This window comes from Ailuropoda melanoleuca, chromosome 13 (genome assembly GCF_002007445.2).
Source record: "Ailuropoda melanoleuca isolate Jingjing chromosome 13, ASM200744v2, whole genome shotgun sequence".
NCBI classification, from domain to species: Eukaryota; Metazoa; Chordata; class Mammalia; order Carnivora; family Ursidae; genus Ailuropoda; species Ailuropoda melanoleuca.
Genome location: NC_048230.1, coordinates 45,562,024 through 45,577,909, shown reverse-complemented (window position 1 = coordinate 45,577,909; position 15,886 = coordinate 45,562,024). Strand labels below are relative to the sequence as shown.

The 15,886-nt window shown below is 62.2% G+C and overlaps 1 protein-coding gene across 1 annotated transcript in view; it reads right to left on the bottom strand.

The window, feature by feature from the left end:
• Positions 1–14,490, bottom strand: part of LOC100471635 (potassium voltage-gated channel subfamily KQT member 2) — a 40,417-nt gene extending 25,927 nt beyond the window's left edge. Inside the window, exons 1-9 of the mRNA XM_034641561.1 lie at positions 14,481–14,490; positions 13,727–14,052; positions 12,451–12,577; positions 11,916–12,091; positions 11,041–11,166; positions 7,219–7,329; positions 6,459–6,554; positions 2,664–2,758; positions 1,378–1,407 (exon numbers count right to left, since the gene is read on the bottom strand). Of these exons, the coding sequence (XP_034497452.1) occupies positions 1,378–1,407; positions 2,664–2,758; positions 6,459–6,554; positions 7,219–7,329; positions 11,041–11,166; positions 11,916–12,091; positions 12,451–12,577; positions 13,727–14,052; positions 14,481–14,490 (1,097 nt within the window). The remainder of the gene's footprint in view (positions 1–1,377; positions 1,408–2,663; positions 2,759–6,458; positions 6,555–7,218; positions 7,330–11,040; positions 11,167–11,915; positions 12,092–12,450; positions 12,578–13,726; positions 14,053–14,480) is intronic.
• Between the last annotated feature and the right edge of the window lie 1,396 nt (positions 14,491–15,886).

The following is a 15,886-nucleotide window of genomic DNA, read 5'->3' as shown; positions in this document are numbered from 1 at the left end:
GGGACAGCACCCCCTGTTCAGCCCACACACACACAGGTCTAAGTTCAGGGACACACAGACAGGACGTCATGCCTCGGACACACAGCAGCAGGGGACGGAGCACGGACGGGCAGGGCCACGGCAGGGGCGCGCACGCACCACACATGACGGCCCCCGTCACTTTGAGGGTGGTCGTGGAGGACAAGGGAGCAGCGTGCCGACAGCAGTAGGGGACATGTCAGGGGCATCCCAGGAGAGAGCAGTGGCTGGCCAGGGGTCAGCCAGCCTCGAGGGGACATCTCTAGTCTCCCAGGCCAGGGTGGGGAGGGAGTGATCCACAGACTCTGGGGCCTGGGACTGGCTGGAGAAGACGGACCAAAGGAGGATATGAGGAGCCTCAAGCAGGTACCCCCACCTGTCCGGGCAGCCTGGAGCACAGGAGCCCAGGGTCAGCACAGGGGAGGACACTGCCCCCGCTCGCCTTCTCTGAGCGAGACCTCTGGGGTACGCAGCCAGTAAAAGGCAGGGGCTTGGGTGGAGAGGCCCAGGGGGCTCAGCACCTTCCTCCCTTCTGGGAACGGAAGGTTAGCGGTCTAACACAGTTCCCACGCAGGGCACCACAGGCCAAGAGTTTCTGCCTGGGGACCCCTGGCTCGGTCTGCACGGGGAGAGGGTGGACCCTCGCTTTGCAGGCCTGTGTGCAGATGGGCCTGTCCAAAACAGTCGCACCCATCCCTCAGGGGTCTACAGACAGCTGCGCTGTGCGCGGGATGGGATTTCCTGTAGCGACTCAGCTCCCCACTCTGGGCATGCGACCCCCTTTCCTCCCTGCAGCAGGAGTGAGAGCTCCTCGCCCCCCCAGCCCGTCCCGTGGGGACACAGCGATCGGGGACAGCACACAGGGACCACAGGCCCTTGGTCCTCCCAGGTCTAGAGAGGGACAGCCCAAGCAGCACCAGAGGCGAGCTGCCTACCAGGAACAGGGTGCCCCCCCAAGCTGGGGTGGAGGAACCCCCATCCCCACCAGCTCTGTGCCCTGCACCACAGGGCCTGCGGGCGGGGACAGAAGTGCAGGGGAGGGACGTGGCTACTGAGACAAGGCAGGAAGCAGGACAAGGAACAGAAGACAAGGAAAGACAGACGGATCCAGCCCGAGAAAGCAGCTGACAGGGGCGGGGGCGGTCAGAGAGGGAGCCGGGCTCCAGGCAGGGGCCACGGGGAGAGCAGGGCAGTGCCTGCGCCCAGCGTGGGGAACACAGGCTGGGCACGGGTGCGGGGGTGCTGGCCGGCAGCCCTGCTCTGCAGATGGGGGGCCGGAGGGCCCCGGGGCAGCCCTGGACCAGCCCCAGACAGAGAACAGCCACACCACACACGCCGTCCATCCCATGCATCTCCTACCTGGAGGCCCCGTAGCTCTGAGCTTGCGAGCTTTCAAGGGTTTGCACACACACACAAAGGGAAAAGAACGGAAATTTTAAAAGAACGGGATAAGAAAAAGAAAATGAACCAAATGGTCAAGGAAAGTGGGGGAAACAACAGAACAAAGAAAATTAGCACGAGGGTCCGCCCTGCTCAGGCCCGAGGGCGGGAGCACAGCGCTGGGAAAGTAAGAGCCTTCAGGGTTCCCAGGGAACGTGTACCCCAAGTGGGGTATCTGGAAAGTGCCCGAAGGGAAGGGTGCTGGGGGGGGTCGCATCCCCTGCCCAGGTTGACAGGCTCTACAGAGGAAAGGCAGGAGCCAGGTGGGGACGGCTCCAGCCTGCCTGGCCATCGCTGACTTGGGGACCCTCAGGGGGACGCTGGCCCAGCCTAGAGCCCCACCCACGCTGGCCGCCCAGCCTACCCTCAGGTGAGGGCCCCTGGGTGGAAACCTCTAAGGGCAGGTAAGGGACATCCTTGGGCGGGGAAGCCCCAGGGCTCAGCTTCACCCCCAGGTGAGGGGAGGCCAGCGGAGTGGTGTCCACCCTGAGGGTCCCCAGCCCCTCTCACCTCAGACCTTTTTCTAAGCCAGAGCTGGCACAGACATACCCTGGGGGTGGCCACACTCTGGCTCTGGGCTGCCACCTGCCCTTGAGGAAAGGTGGGAAGCTGCCTGCTGGCGACCCCTTGGCTTCTGGGGCCACTGGCTCTGCCTCCACCAACGGCCCCTAGCGAGAGCTTCCCCGACCTCCCTTCCCACCGTAGGGCACCTGCGGGCTGTGTGCTCCGTGCTGGGGGACTGAAGGCCCCCCTGGCCCTGGAGCCTCGATGTGGCCCTTCCCCCACACGGGGACCCTCTCCTCGCTGAAAGACAGAGGGTTAAGGTTACCCTTCCAACGCTCTGGGGCCGGCCCTGCCAGGGCTTAGCACGGGGCTGCGGGCCGCCGGAAGAAGCCGGCATTTACCTCCACGAGCTCTCGGGAGGGCCTGTCTTCGCAATGCTCACAACACAATGCGACCGACAGCAAGGAAGCTAAGCAAAGGGGTGGATGGAGGTGAGAAATAAGAGCCACGAGCTATAAAACAAAGAACAAAATTAATGCTGCGAAATAAATCACACACACGACTCCTGAAAAGTACATACATTGTTTAAAAAAAAAAAAGAAAAATCAATGAAAATCATGAACAACAAAAAATGGGGCTTCAGAACGAACAGAAAATGAAACCCAGGCGATGCAGCGCACGCGGGGTCCAGCAGCGGGTACCTGTACATGGGCACGGTCACCGTGCGCTCGTAATACTGCCACGTGGAGTGCAGGTCCGTGCGGGACAGGTTGGTGGCATAGAACCTCCAGGCCGACTGCAGAGGGGAAGCGGCGAGGGTCAGATGCCTCCCTGAGGGCCCCGCCTCTGCGCGTGCCCCCCGGGCCCAGCTCCCCGCCAGCCTCAGGTTACCCTCTGCGGGACGGATACCCGCCGGGGCAGCCAACCTGCTCGGGGCCTTTCCTGACCCGCCTTACCTGCTGTTGGCGGATGTGACCTGTCCTGGCAGTCACTCCTGCCCCCCCCAGCCCTCAGGGGTACATCATGTTGGGTCACACGAGTGACCCCAGGAGCTGGGGCCAGAGGGCAGAGCCAGGGACAGGCGCCCCGCGCCTCCCCGGGGCTTCCTGCTCCTCCGGGGGCACTTCGTTCCTCCATGGGGGGCTTCACTCCTCCCCACGGTACCCCGCTCCTCCCCGGGACACTTGGCTCCTCCCCGGGACACTTGGCTCCTCCCTGGGGCACTTGGCTCCTCCCTGGGGCCACCACGGGGCGCTCTGGCTGCTTCTCCTCGTGGTAGTGGAACACACACACAAGGACTGCGCCATTTCAAAGCCTGCGACTGGGGGGCAACAGGTGAGCTGACGCCCTGCCCCCAGCCCGCAGCCCCCACCTGCATCCCGCCCACTGCACTGGACGTCCGCCCTCCGGACGACCACAGGACACCGGGCCTTTGGAGACTGGCTTGTATCACGGCCTTTGCAGGACCAGTTGGTTCTTTTTCATGACCGAATAATGTTCCACTGTACGGAAACCCCGCCTTTTGTTCACGCACAGGATGCGCGGGTAGTCCCCCCCGCCCCGCTACCGTAAATAGCGCAGCTGCAATCGTGGAAAGGTTTTGGTGGGACATCTGTTTTCAGTTCTTTGGGGTCTATAGTGAGGGGCTAGCCGGTCTGCAGCTAATGCGAACCCCGAGGGACCACCCCACCGTCCTCACGCCCCGCTGCCAGGCACCAGGGCTCCAATGTCTCTGCACCTCCCTAGTTCATTCCTACATTCTCACCTCTGCTGCCCCAGCCATTGTGGGGACAGCTCGTTATGGTTCAGGTTTGCATTTCCTTGATGACAAATGATGGGGAGCATTTCTCATGTGCTCATTGGCCTCCCAAAGTCTCCTTCCGAGAAATGTCTACTCAAATTCATTTCTGAACTGGTTTATTTGGGGCGCCTGGGTGGCTCAGTCCTTAAGTGTCTGCCTTTGGCTCAGGGTGTGATCCTGGCGTTCTGGGATCGAGCCCCGTGTCGGGCTCCTCTGCTGGGAGCCTGTTTCTTCCTCTCCCACTCCCCCTGCTTGTGTTCCCTCTCTCGCTGGCTGTCTCCCTCTCTGTCAAATAAAGAAAATCTTTAAAAAATAAATTAATTAAATAAAATAAAAATAAACTGGTTTATTCGTCTTTTTGTTCCTGAGCTGTGGGAGTTCCTTATATGTTCCAGACACTAAACTCTTACCAGGACTAGGATGTGCAACTATTTCCTCCCATTCTGCAGGTTAGCTTTTCACTCTCTTTATTGCATCTCTTGAAGCACAAAACTTGTTAATTTTGATAAAGTTCCGTGTATTTATTTGTTCTTTCTCACTTGGCTTTAGGTATCCTGTCTGAGAAACCAACCATGGAAATTCACACCTGTTTTCTTCTAAGAATTTTATAGCTTTGGCTCCTACAGGCTTTTGACCCATTTTGATTTAATTCTGTGTAAGAGTCAAACTTGATCCTTTTAAAATTGGGTATTTGGTAGTCCCAACACCGTTCGTGGAGGAGACTACTCTTTCCCGTTTGATGTTCGCGACGTCGTAGCTTGAGACATGTTTCACGGCCCCAAATACAGTCCATCCTGGGGGGTGTCCCCTGTGCTCCGGGCAGGACATGCTGGGTTGTCCCAGGGGTGTCTGCAGTCCGGCTGGCTCCTGGACCCGCGTCGTCCGCTTCCCAGGCTACTCCATACAGGACGCAAGCGGGGCATCCACGTCTCCAGCTCTTATACGGATGTCTGTTTTGCCCTGTAATTCTGTCAGTTTTTGCTGCATGTACTTTGGGGCTCTGAGTTAGTGTGGACATGGTTACCACTGTTCTGTCAATGAGTCCCGACCTTCTTTGTCTCCCGTCACAGGGTCGGACTCAGTCTAGACCGTGGCCCTCTGGAGGCCATGGTTCCCAGGGAACAGCTTCCTCCTTTCTTGGACTTTGCACCTGTCACTGTCCTGGGGCCTGGGGTGAGTCTCCAGCAGACAGCATACAGCTAGGTAGATTTTAAATCTATTCTTCCCCCTCTGCCTTTCAATTCAGAGAGTTCAATCCATGTTCATGTAAAATGGTTACGGACAGGCCTCCTGCTGCGTGTGCTTCTGAGCCCCCCCCCACTGCCCTCCTGGGGGGTCAGGTTTTCTGGAGTATTATTTGGAGTCCCTTCTCTCGGTCTCTCCTGAAGTTTTAAAAGCTGTTTCCTGAACGGTCACCCTGTGGATGATGACTGGCATCTCACATCCATGGTAGGCTGGTCTGAATGTGTGCCCTCTTCTCTGAGACAGCGCGCAAGCTCTGCTCCCCCCCACCCCGTCCACCCCCACTCGGTGCTGTCACCGTAAGAAATCACACCCGATACACCATGAGCCAGAAATGTGGATCTGTGACTGCTTTCCCATGCATTCGTCTTTCAAATCATATAAAGAGGGGCGCCTGGGTGGCACAGCGGTTAAGCGTCTGCCTTCGGCTCAGGGCGTGATCCCGGCGTTATGGGATCGAGCCCCACGTCAGGCTCCTCTGCTATGAGCCTCCTTCTTCCTCTCCCACTCCCCCTGCTTGTGTTCCCTCTCTCACTGGCTGTCTCCATCTCTGTCGAATAAATAAATAAAATCTTTAAAAAAAAATCATATAAAGAAACATAAGATGAGTTCCGCGTCGAAAATACACCACTACTCCTTTGATATTTGTCCCCCGGTGACCTTTGACCAATGCCCGCATGCCCGGGAGCCACTCCAGCCCTGGGAGAGTTTCCAGGTAAAGCCCTGAGCTGACTGACCCTTCTGGGAGGCATCAGAGGTCAAAGCAAACCACCACACTTCCAGAACGAGGCTCACTTCTGCCCCCCCGACGCCAGCTGCCACACCAAGAAGGTCCCAGGGCTGGGGGCAGGGGTGCAGGCAGGGGCGATTAGACCCACTCGCTCCTGGCTCGGCAGCTGCTTTCAGGAGCACTCCCCTGCCTGATGTAAGATTTTGATTCAGTTCCTGAGAACTGAGAAGCAGGATGCCCACGGGGAAGACCCCCTCTTTATAAAGGAAAGACCTGGGTGGGTGGGGCATGTCCACCAGCTCCCCAGGACTGCCGGCTCCCCAGCTTTGGAGAGGGGCCCCTCGGGCAGCCTTCTGCTCAGCGTCCCAGCTCAGGAAGCTGGACCCCAAGGGGCCTCTGAGCCGCCGGCAGTGGGATGGGCTGCATGGCTCCCTGAGTGGGATCCCTGTGCAGCGGGGGTGAGCCAGCACACCGGCCCCCAGGGGCCCGGGGCCCACACAGGACCACGGCCACCACCCACGCCATCACGACTGCAGGCCTGAGGTGTCTGCACCGGTTCTCAACACACGGCCTGACTTCCACGCCCAACGTGCTCCTTCACAAGACTGTGGCACACGGGACAAGCCAGAGGCCGAGGGGTCTCTGCACCAGGGCTGGCCCGGGCTCTGCTCCCCGACAGGACGGGAGCCCGCCGGGAACTCCCCTGGGCCCACCTGGCCTCACCTGGATCAGGCCCGCCGCGGGGTTCCGCCTCTTCTCAAAGTGCTTCTGCCGGTGCTGCTCCTGGACTTTCAGAGCAAAGCCAGACCCCAGAATGCCCTGCGGGTCATCAGAGTCAGACCATGCGCCAGTGGCCACAGCCCCCCACCCCCACCCTGGCCTGCACACGCTGGGGGGCCTCCCCACCTCCTCAGTCCTTAACCACCTGGACACCAAGCTGGGGGAGAACACTTGGATTTTTCAGGGTACAGGGAGCCTCTGGCTGGCAGGAGCATGGCGGTGCCCACCCGGAACACGCCCTGGCCCAGAGGTCCTCCTCCGTCCTGACCGTCTGCACTGAGGCAAGTGCAGGCCCAGGCTCTTGGCGAGCAGCTACGAGGGACAGCAGTGTCCCCCCACCAGCCACCCCTCCACCCTGCCCAGCTATGGCAGACTCGCCCCTGCTGCGCAGGTCCCCTAGCGACCTGACAAGGGATCCGTGTCACCGCAAAGCACTGCTCCGGTCACAAGGACCTACTGGCCAGTCCCATAGGGCTAGGAAGCCTGACAGTGGCCGACAGAGGCCACAGCTCGAGAGCCACCAGCCCCTGGCCAGGGCAGCTCGGGAAAGGGTGCCTCTTTGCACCACACCTGCCACCTCGAGCTCCTGGGGCACTGGGGACCCTGCTGGGAGCCATGCTCCTGTCCCATGGACCCCAAGTGGACAGGTGACTAGGGCCACATGTGGCCCCCACCAAAGGCAAGAAGGGACGACAGGACTTACCGCGGGAAGAGCAAAGAAGGAGACACCGATGAGGGTGAAGGTTGCGGCCAGAAGCCTCCCGTTCCAGGTCTGGGGGTACTTGTCCCCGTAACCAATGGTCGTCAGGGTGATCTGTGGGACAGCAAGGCCTGTCACTGAGCCAGGCCTGGCGGTGACCACTGTGGAGGCCATGACCCCGACCTGGACGCTCTTCCTAGCCCCCAGGAGTCTTACACAGAGGGCTGCCCTCAGGACACACTGGACAGGCACAGAGGCCACCCCTTCCCACGCCGCCCACACGAGGCCCAGTGAGGGCAAGGCCCGAAACGCCGTCCTTCATCCCTGCAAAACCATCCCCAAACTCTCCAGATCCCTCCTCTTCCCCACATTCCAGGGCTGGGCATGGGGTCACTGGAATGCTCTCTTCCCACTTCATACCCATTGGAGCCAGAACAGCCACGGAGCAAGGAGGCCAAGTGGCTTTCACATGGAGGGAGCTGGCGGCCGCTCTGGGCTCAAGGCCGGGGCCGCAGCCAGTAAGNTGGAGCCAGAAGGCCAAGTGGCTTTCACATGGAGGGAGCTGGCGGCCGCTCTGGGCTCAAGGCCGGGGCCGCAGCCAGTAAGCCCAGAAAGAACCAGCAGCTGGACGGGGATGGGGCTGAGCAGGAAACATGCGGGACAGACGATGGAGACAGGAGGGGGGCCTCGGTGCAGTGGGGCCTTTGGAGGGTGACTTAGAAGCTGAGGCCAGACATGCGGGAAGGGCCCCGCCCCACCGAGGTGCGGCTAGAGCGTGAGCTGCCCCAGCGTGACGGGGGGGGGGGGGGGGGGGGGGGGGCGGAGGACAGGTCTCCCTGGGGCGCAGCAGGGAGGGCAGTGCCCATGCACAGGGGCCTCAGGCACACAGGAGGGCCCACTGCCCGCGGGGCAAGCTCCAGGGGGCTCCCACCAGACCTGCCAATGGGGACGGGCATCTCTCAGCACCCACCCGCAGCCCCTGGGGGCTGTCTCCCGGACTCCAGGGCACAGAGCCCACCATGGAGTCTGGGAAACGGCACTGGATAGATCATGGCCCCTGGGCAGGGACTTCGGGGCCTGTGTGCATACAGCGGGAAACGGGGCACAATCCCCATTCGGGCCTGTGTAGAAAGTTCTGGAAAAGCAGAGGGAATGAGGAAGGGCAGCCAGGAGTGGGCGTGGGCCAGAAGGGGATCCACTCCGGACCACAAAACCTCCCTGGTCAGAACTTCACCAGGTGCGGATTACCAAGGTTTTCAGTATAAACTAATCGTAAACTAAACTCCCTCCAAAAACTCCACTGGGTGACGGATGAGGTTGTGGAAAGGAGCCCCGAGGGCGGAAGCAGGACCTGGAGGATGGGGCTCAAGGCCAGGAGGCAGGAAGAAACCCAGACTTCATGGGACAGGAGTCTGGGTGAGGGCAAGAGACCCCAGCAGAAGGGAGGTGCCCCTGGACCCCAGCCACAGCGAGCCCCTCCTCCACGGCAGGGCAGGAGTGAGGGAAAGCCACAGGGGACGGCCAGCGAGGAGACCAGCCTGCAGGGGTGGAGAAGGCCCAGGCGGGGGCGGGGGGGGCGTCAGACCACGGCAACAGCGTGGGTGGACCCGAGCTCTGCAGAAAGCCCTCCCAGGGGGCAGGAGACCTTCTCAAAGACACGGAGATCCTCCCACAGAGAGAAGAAATCTTACCCATAAAACAAAGGGATTTTATGGCTGGTGGGATGCGTGGGGGGCTCAGAAGGTTAAGCGTCTGTCTTCAGCTCAGGTCAAGATCTCAGGGTCCTGAGATCGAGCCCCTTGTGGGGCTCCCTGCTCAGCGGGGAGTCCGCTTCTCCGTCCCCCTACTTGTGCTCTCTCTCTCACTCTCTCAATGAATAAATCAAATATATTTTTTTTAAGAGTTTATTTATTTATTTGACAGAGAGACAGCCAGCGAGAGAGGGAACACAAGCAGGGGGAGTGGGAGAGGAAGAAGCAGGCTCATGGCAGAGGAGCCTGATGTGGGGCTCGATCCCATAACGCCGGGATCACGTCCTGAGCTGAAGGCAGACGCTTAACCGCTGTGCCACCCAGGCGCCCCAAATCAAATATTTTTAAAAAACCAAACTGGCTGAGACATAAGGTTGGGGACATCTCCTAGGAGCTGGACAAACACATGAGGAAATTGAGAGGAACCAAGGTCTGTGGAGGTGCCATCAGGCCCAGAGAGAGGGGGACAGACTGGCTCAGGGGTCCAAGCGTGCACAGGAGGACCCCTCCCTGAGGCCCCTGTTCCGGAAGCGCACAGGAGAGGGTCCCCAAAGTACCCGCAGGGAACGGCCACACGCCCTCAGTGGTCCCCAGCCGCGGGGGTGTGTGCAGGTGGGACATCCACAGACAGGCAGGTCTCGGAGCCATCGGCCAGCTCCTCCAAAGTGAGGGCAGACTCGAGGGGGCATCGGGGCAGGCTGGGGAGAGACACAGGTGCAGGGACCCCCCAACACGGTCAGGGCCCCCCACAGCCGTGCAGGCCTGCAGAGCAGAAGGAAGGGGACTCAGGCAGGACGTCTAGATTGACGAGGACGGCGGAGGGGCCGAATCTCATTCTATCCCAGCACCAAGCGGATAATTAAGGTCTAAAGCTTCAGTCTGGAAATAGCATAAGCTGTTATTTGGGAATATGGAGGTAAACCTCCAAGAAAAGCCACAGCAGTTGTGGCCTCTGCCCCACGGGCAGGAAGGGGTGTGTGTCCACTCTAACACCCACAGGCTACTTGTCGTGTTACACGTACGCAAACACGACTTGGTTAAACACTTAGATAAGAGCTTCAGTTCAACCCTCAAAGATGGGAAGACTGTGGTCCACGAGCAAGGCCTGGGGGCAGGACGAGCCGCGTCACCGGCGACTGGCCCAGGGCCTGCCCTGCTGCTTCCTGCACAGCTGCATCAGAGGACAGATTCCAGGCCTCACAGCAATCAATAAAATAATCACAAATAAATTGCATTCTCACTTAAATCCCGGTGAAAGCTACACATTCCTTTTCTCCGTTAGATCTGAAGTATCTGCAGAAGACCACTCGGCCAGCTTTTGCGGAAGGGGGTCCGCGGTCCCGGGAGAGCGGACCCAGACCCCCCGTGCGCCCCCAGGCCAAGTGCTCAGCGCCCTCAGGAAGAGCGCCAGGAAGGAGGGGCCCTCCAGCACCCGGCCTGGGGCATCTGTGGACACGGGCCAGGAGGAGCCGGGCCAAGCTCCATCCGGCTAATGGGGACGGAGCCCACAGAGCACAGCCCGGTCCCCACGAGGCACACTCCACAGACACGGGGCCCTCCCCATTCACGGTGGCCCCGGAAGAGGCGGGTGACAGGAGAGGGGCCTCCAGGAGCCTGGGAGTGGGGTGGCCGTGAGCAGGGGCTGCGGGTCCGAAGGCTCCGGACCTCCCCAGGGTCGGGCAGCCGGGAAGGTGGAGCCCAGGAGAGCCAGGGGCTCTGGAGTCCCTCTTTCAAACTCTCCTGTCCCTCCTGTCCCTCCGGCCCCTCCAGCAGAGAGGCCTCACACACAGCTGGCCAATAAGGAAGAAAGGTCGATGACCACCCAGAGCCAGGTACAGGCTCCCTGGGGGCTGGGCCTCTGTCACCTGCACACAGCTGTGCACCCCCGCCGTGCCTCCTTCCGCTGCCCAACCTGGGCATCCTGCTTCCGAGTGCCCAGCAGGTGGCCCCAGGGAGACACCTCCAGCCAGCCAGAGCCCTCCCGTCTCCCGTGCATGCCCGGGGGAGGGGTGCAGACAGGGGGCAGGAGGAGGACCCCCAGGGAAGGACGACGACCCCAGCGGCCAGGACTCACCAGGCCCCACCAGAGGGCATCAGCATAGGTGTCAAAGTGATCATTCTCTCCCTTCTCCGCCAGGTACACCAGAAAGGAGGCCAGGATGAGGCACAGGAAACCGATGTACCACGCAGTCACCAGTTCCTGAAAGAGAGGCTCACATCACAGCCGCCCGGCCCCAGCAGGGGCCGTGGCCAGCCTGGCAGCGTCCTGCCCGTCCCTGGCAGCCCTGAGGGCCCACCACCCTGGGGAGGTGTGCTGTGGGCTTGGCGTCTGCAGGGCTACGTGTCCCCACAGAACCCCCGGCCGCCCAGGCCAGCACCTGCTGGGCTGCGTGGCCCTGGGCAGGGCAGCTGGTTTTCTAGACCCAGTCCCGAGTGGTCCCCGGACCTGGACACCCCCACACGGAAGCCCAGCACACCCCGTCCACCAGGCTTGGAGCACTGCCCCAGAAATCGTCAGGCACTCAGGCTGGAGACCTGGGACAACCTCCCTGGGACAAGCCCATGTGGAAGAGGCTCCTGGAGGAGCCTGGGGGGCCAGCACCTCAGCACTTTAGAGGGCCAACACCGGCCCTGTCCTGCCAACCAAGCCCCCAGCTCAGGGCTCAGACAGGAAGGACGGAGGAGAACACAGGGTGGGGCTCCCGCGCAGGGCTGCAGGCCCCTCACGGCCGCCGGCTCGAGCTCCAGCCTCCGCAGGCTGCTGTCTGGGAGGTACCGACCCCACGCACCCACCAACCACAGAGCGCGTCGCGGAACGGCTGCTCTGGACAGAGCGGACCAGGACGGCGCGGCTCGTGGGCAGACGCCCAGAGAGGGGGCGGGCTGGCTCCTATCTGCCCTGACCTCCAGGGCTCCATCCAGTAGGGCCTGGGACCCGGCGCTGCTCACCTTGCTGTGGGCATAGACCACGGAGCCCAGCAGCTTCCACGTGCCGCCACGCCGGTCCATGCGGATCATCCGCAGAATCTGTAGGAACCGCAGGCTCCGGAGTGCCGATGTGGCGAAGACGTTGCCCTGGGAGCCAGCAGCCAGCACGGCGATGGAGGCAATGAGCACCATGATGTCTGTGGGAGACGGCGGGGCTCAAGGCGGGGCTGGACCCCCTGCACCTCGTTTCTGGCTACAGGCAAGGGGGCCCCCCTAGGGTGACGGACAGATGGACGGGAGGCACATGCAAAGGGCCAGCAAGGGGACGGCACTACTGTCCACCCTGCCCAGCCCTGCCCTGGGCAGCAGCTGTCCCGACACCTCTCCCCTCCTCCTGCCACTCAGGCCTCATTCACCACAGGCGTGGACGCCAAGAGGGCAGGCGGAGGAAACTTCCAGAAGCAGCCAGTCCGCAGTCTCAGCCTGCCTCCCGGGCCAACATGCACCCACGGCCCTCTCCAGGCTGGCAGCCTGCACCCCCCCACCCCGGCCTCACCTATCACACAGAAGGGCTTCCGGGCAAACTTGAGCCGCCCCCTCCAGCCGCGGTACCGGCAGCAGCAGCCCGCCGCCCAGATCCGCACAAAGTACTCCACACCAAACACCACGATGGTCACGATTTCCTGCGGGGAAGGCCACACTGAGCCACGCCCCAGCCGGGGTCAGGGCTGGAACCAGGCTGGCCAAGCCGGTGCTAGTGGGGGGGAGGTCGGTCCCATCCAGTGTGAGAGGGTGTTAGTGGAGGGGGGTCCCGTCCAGTGTGAGCCGGGGTTAGTGGGGGGGGGTCGGTCCCGTCCAGTGTGAGCGGGTGTTAGTGGAGGGGGGTCCCGTCCAGTGTGAGCCGGTGTTAGTGGGGGGTCCTGTCCAGTGGGAGCCAGTGTTAGTTGGGGGGTCCCGTCCAGTGTGAGCCGGTTAGTGGGGGGGTCCTGTCCAGTGTGAGCGGTTGTTAGTTGGGGGGTCCTGTCCAGTGTGAGCGGGTGTTAGTGGGGGGGGTCCTGTCCAGTGTGAGCGGGTGTTAGTTGGGGGGTCCCGTCCAGTGTGAGCCGGTGTTAGTGGAGGGGGGTCCCGTCGGTGTGAGCTGGCGTGGGTGGGGCACAGAAAGCAAAGCTGAGGAAGCATCCCAGATAACTGCAAGAGGTGTGGCCTCCCTGAGGCCCGTGGCACCCGAGGCCAAAGTGCGGGCAGGCAGGGGAGGCGGGGGCTCCTCTGAGGTTCATTCCAGACAGGGATCAGCCTCCTCCCGCAGCCCCTCCGTCACCAACAGCAACAAAGACACTGCACTGTGGTTGCCATGGTGCCCGCCCCTGCCTGTCAATGCTGTCAGCTTCTCAGCCCCCGCCCCGCGCCCACGTCCACCGGGGAACACCCCACACTTCCCGGGGAGGGGGCCACCTGGGCCCTCAGGCTCTAGTGAGCAAATGGGAACGGGGTGGGGGGTGGGGGTGGGCTGTCAGACGCTGCAGGGACACGGGGAGGGGCAGCAGGGCAGACTGGGTGTTAGGGGAGATGCAGGTGTCGGCACTGTGACCATCGGGGCGGTGGACGCGGCAAGGTCGCTCGCTAACATCAGTCGGGGCGGCTGGATGGGCCTCGGTCCACCAGACTGGAGCCTGGAGAGCGGGGGCCACGGGTGGGAGGGGGCAGGGGTCTCTGCGGGGGAGGCCAGGCTCATGCAGGAGCAGGCCTAGGGGGTCAGAGTCTCTGCAGCAAGGGGCTGGGGGACAGACCGCCAACCACCGCCTCCGCGGCTGCACGTCCCGCCAGGGACTCACCAAGATGTAGAGCGCTCCCTCCGAGCTCTTCTCGTACTCCTTGATGGTGGAGAAGACCGACAGCACGAGGCAGGAGAAGACCAGCAGGAACCTGGGGCCGAGGCGGAGGGCGGTCAGCGGCGGCCAGAGGGGGCCCAAGGGGGCAGAGCCCACAATCACGGCTGAACCCACCCCCGGGACTGTGCACCACCGCACCCACCACACTCCCGCCTCAACAGCCTTGGGCTTTGGAAAGGTCCCCAGAACTCTCCGGGAACGCCGGCTGTCCCGTGGACGTCCCTCATAAGCTTGTGTCCTCTTCCTTGTGTACGGTTCTCCTTTCAAGGCTCAGAAACAGAACACGCCTGTCTTCCAATATGCACGGTCCTTCACGAACACCCGCCCAGGGCCTTGGCCGCCAGATCTGGGTTCTGGCTGCACAGGACGGGTGCACAGAAGGCCCATCAGTTCCCGACAAGGGGAGCTGAGAGGCACTGTGCAGCCAGCACAGACGCCAAGACCCCGTCCGACACAGCAGCCAGGGTGTCTGGCCAAAGGGGACAGTGTGAGGCTGGGGCCTGAGGGAGCAGAGTGCCCGAGGCCAAGGGCCGGGTTCAGGGCTCCTAGGGGGCACCAAGCACGTGGTGTGGGGAGCTAGACAGGGGCCAGCACACCTCTCCCCTCCTGGGTGTTCTCGCCACCCTGGATGCCCCAGGAGTCGAGACCACCAGGCTGTCCAGTGGCAGGAGGAGGCCGGAGACCGTCGTGAGCCCACACTGCTGCATGGTCGTACCGGAGCCCAGCCGCCCCGGTGCTAACACGGGCCCGGCCCTACCCTGTCCGCTGGCGTCCTGCTGGTGCTCGAGCTGGGTGGCACCAGGAGCTCTGAGCCTCGGCCGGGTCCTGGGGCACCTCCGGCAGCCCTGCCCCAGGTGCCCCGAAGACCTTCCCTGGGCGTGCGGCTGGGGAGGGGGGCCCTGGCATACGCCCAGCTCCCGCACAGCGGTACTGACATAAAGAGGACGAAGCCGGTGCAGACAAGGCAGCAGCGAGGAAGCAGTCACATTTCAAAACCACAATTAATTTCCTTTCGTTAGACAATTTATTCAATTAACTGAGCCCTGGAAAAAAAAGTCCAGATAGCCCATGTGCTTTATGTATGTATTTGTAACTCTGCCTGGTGGTATTTTCTCCCAGCTCAGTCCGTGGGGAAGTCACACCCACGCAGTGTGGATCTGCCGGGGATGGAGGAGGCAGAGATTCCAGGGCTCTGGGTCAGAACCCTGGAGGCCTGGGTGATGGCAGGGGCTGGACGTATCACCCACGACAGGAAGGGCACCCAACCCAGCCTGGTTCAGTGCAGAGAGGCGGGGAGCCCAGGGCAGACGTGAAATCTGTCAGGCTTCTCTGAGGAGGTGTCCACGAAGGTGAAGAGTGCGTGGGGCCAAGAGGGGAAAAGGGAAGAGCACATGGGGTGGCCCAGAGACAGGGAAGACGGCGTGTTCCGGAACTGGGCAGAGGGCAAGTCTGACCAGACGAGAGAATGGGGCAGGGGAAGCCTGATGCCGCTGTCCCCCGCATGGGGGAGGTCGGACTCCACACTCAGACTCACGCTGCAAGAAAACGTTGCCCTGAAGTGAAAACGAGAAAGCCCAAGTCCCAAGGCGACCAGGCCCTGTCAGCCCTGCTTCCCGTGGGCGGCTCTGACCGGCATCTTGGAACATTCCGGAATGGCCTGGCCGCGCTCTGTGGATGGGCAGCCCTTCCCAGCAGCCCGTGATGGGAGGTTCCAGAGTCACGCCAGCAACTTGGAGAAGAAAAGCCCGAAGCCAGACACTGGGAACGTTCCCGCTCGGCCAGGTGAGCAGAGCCAACTCCCAGCAGCCGCCCCCTGTTTTTGAGGGTTAGGGACAGATGGCCACAGACAGCAGGCGGGCAGGGGGTGTGCACTCGGGAAGAGCTGGGCCTTGCCCACCCATGAGGAGGAGGGGGGAAGCAGGCAGCGGGAGGCCGCAGCAAAGACAAGCAGACCCCCAGGGAGAGAGGGCACCTCCCTCCCAAGCCATGGCTCCAGGCCCAGGACTAGGTCCCCTGATCCAGAGAGGACAACTCCGAACCGAACGGCAATTCCTTCCCCCACCGCCCACCAGCCGCACGTAGCTGAACAACACAGGACACACT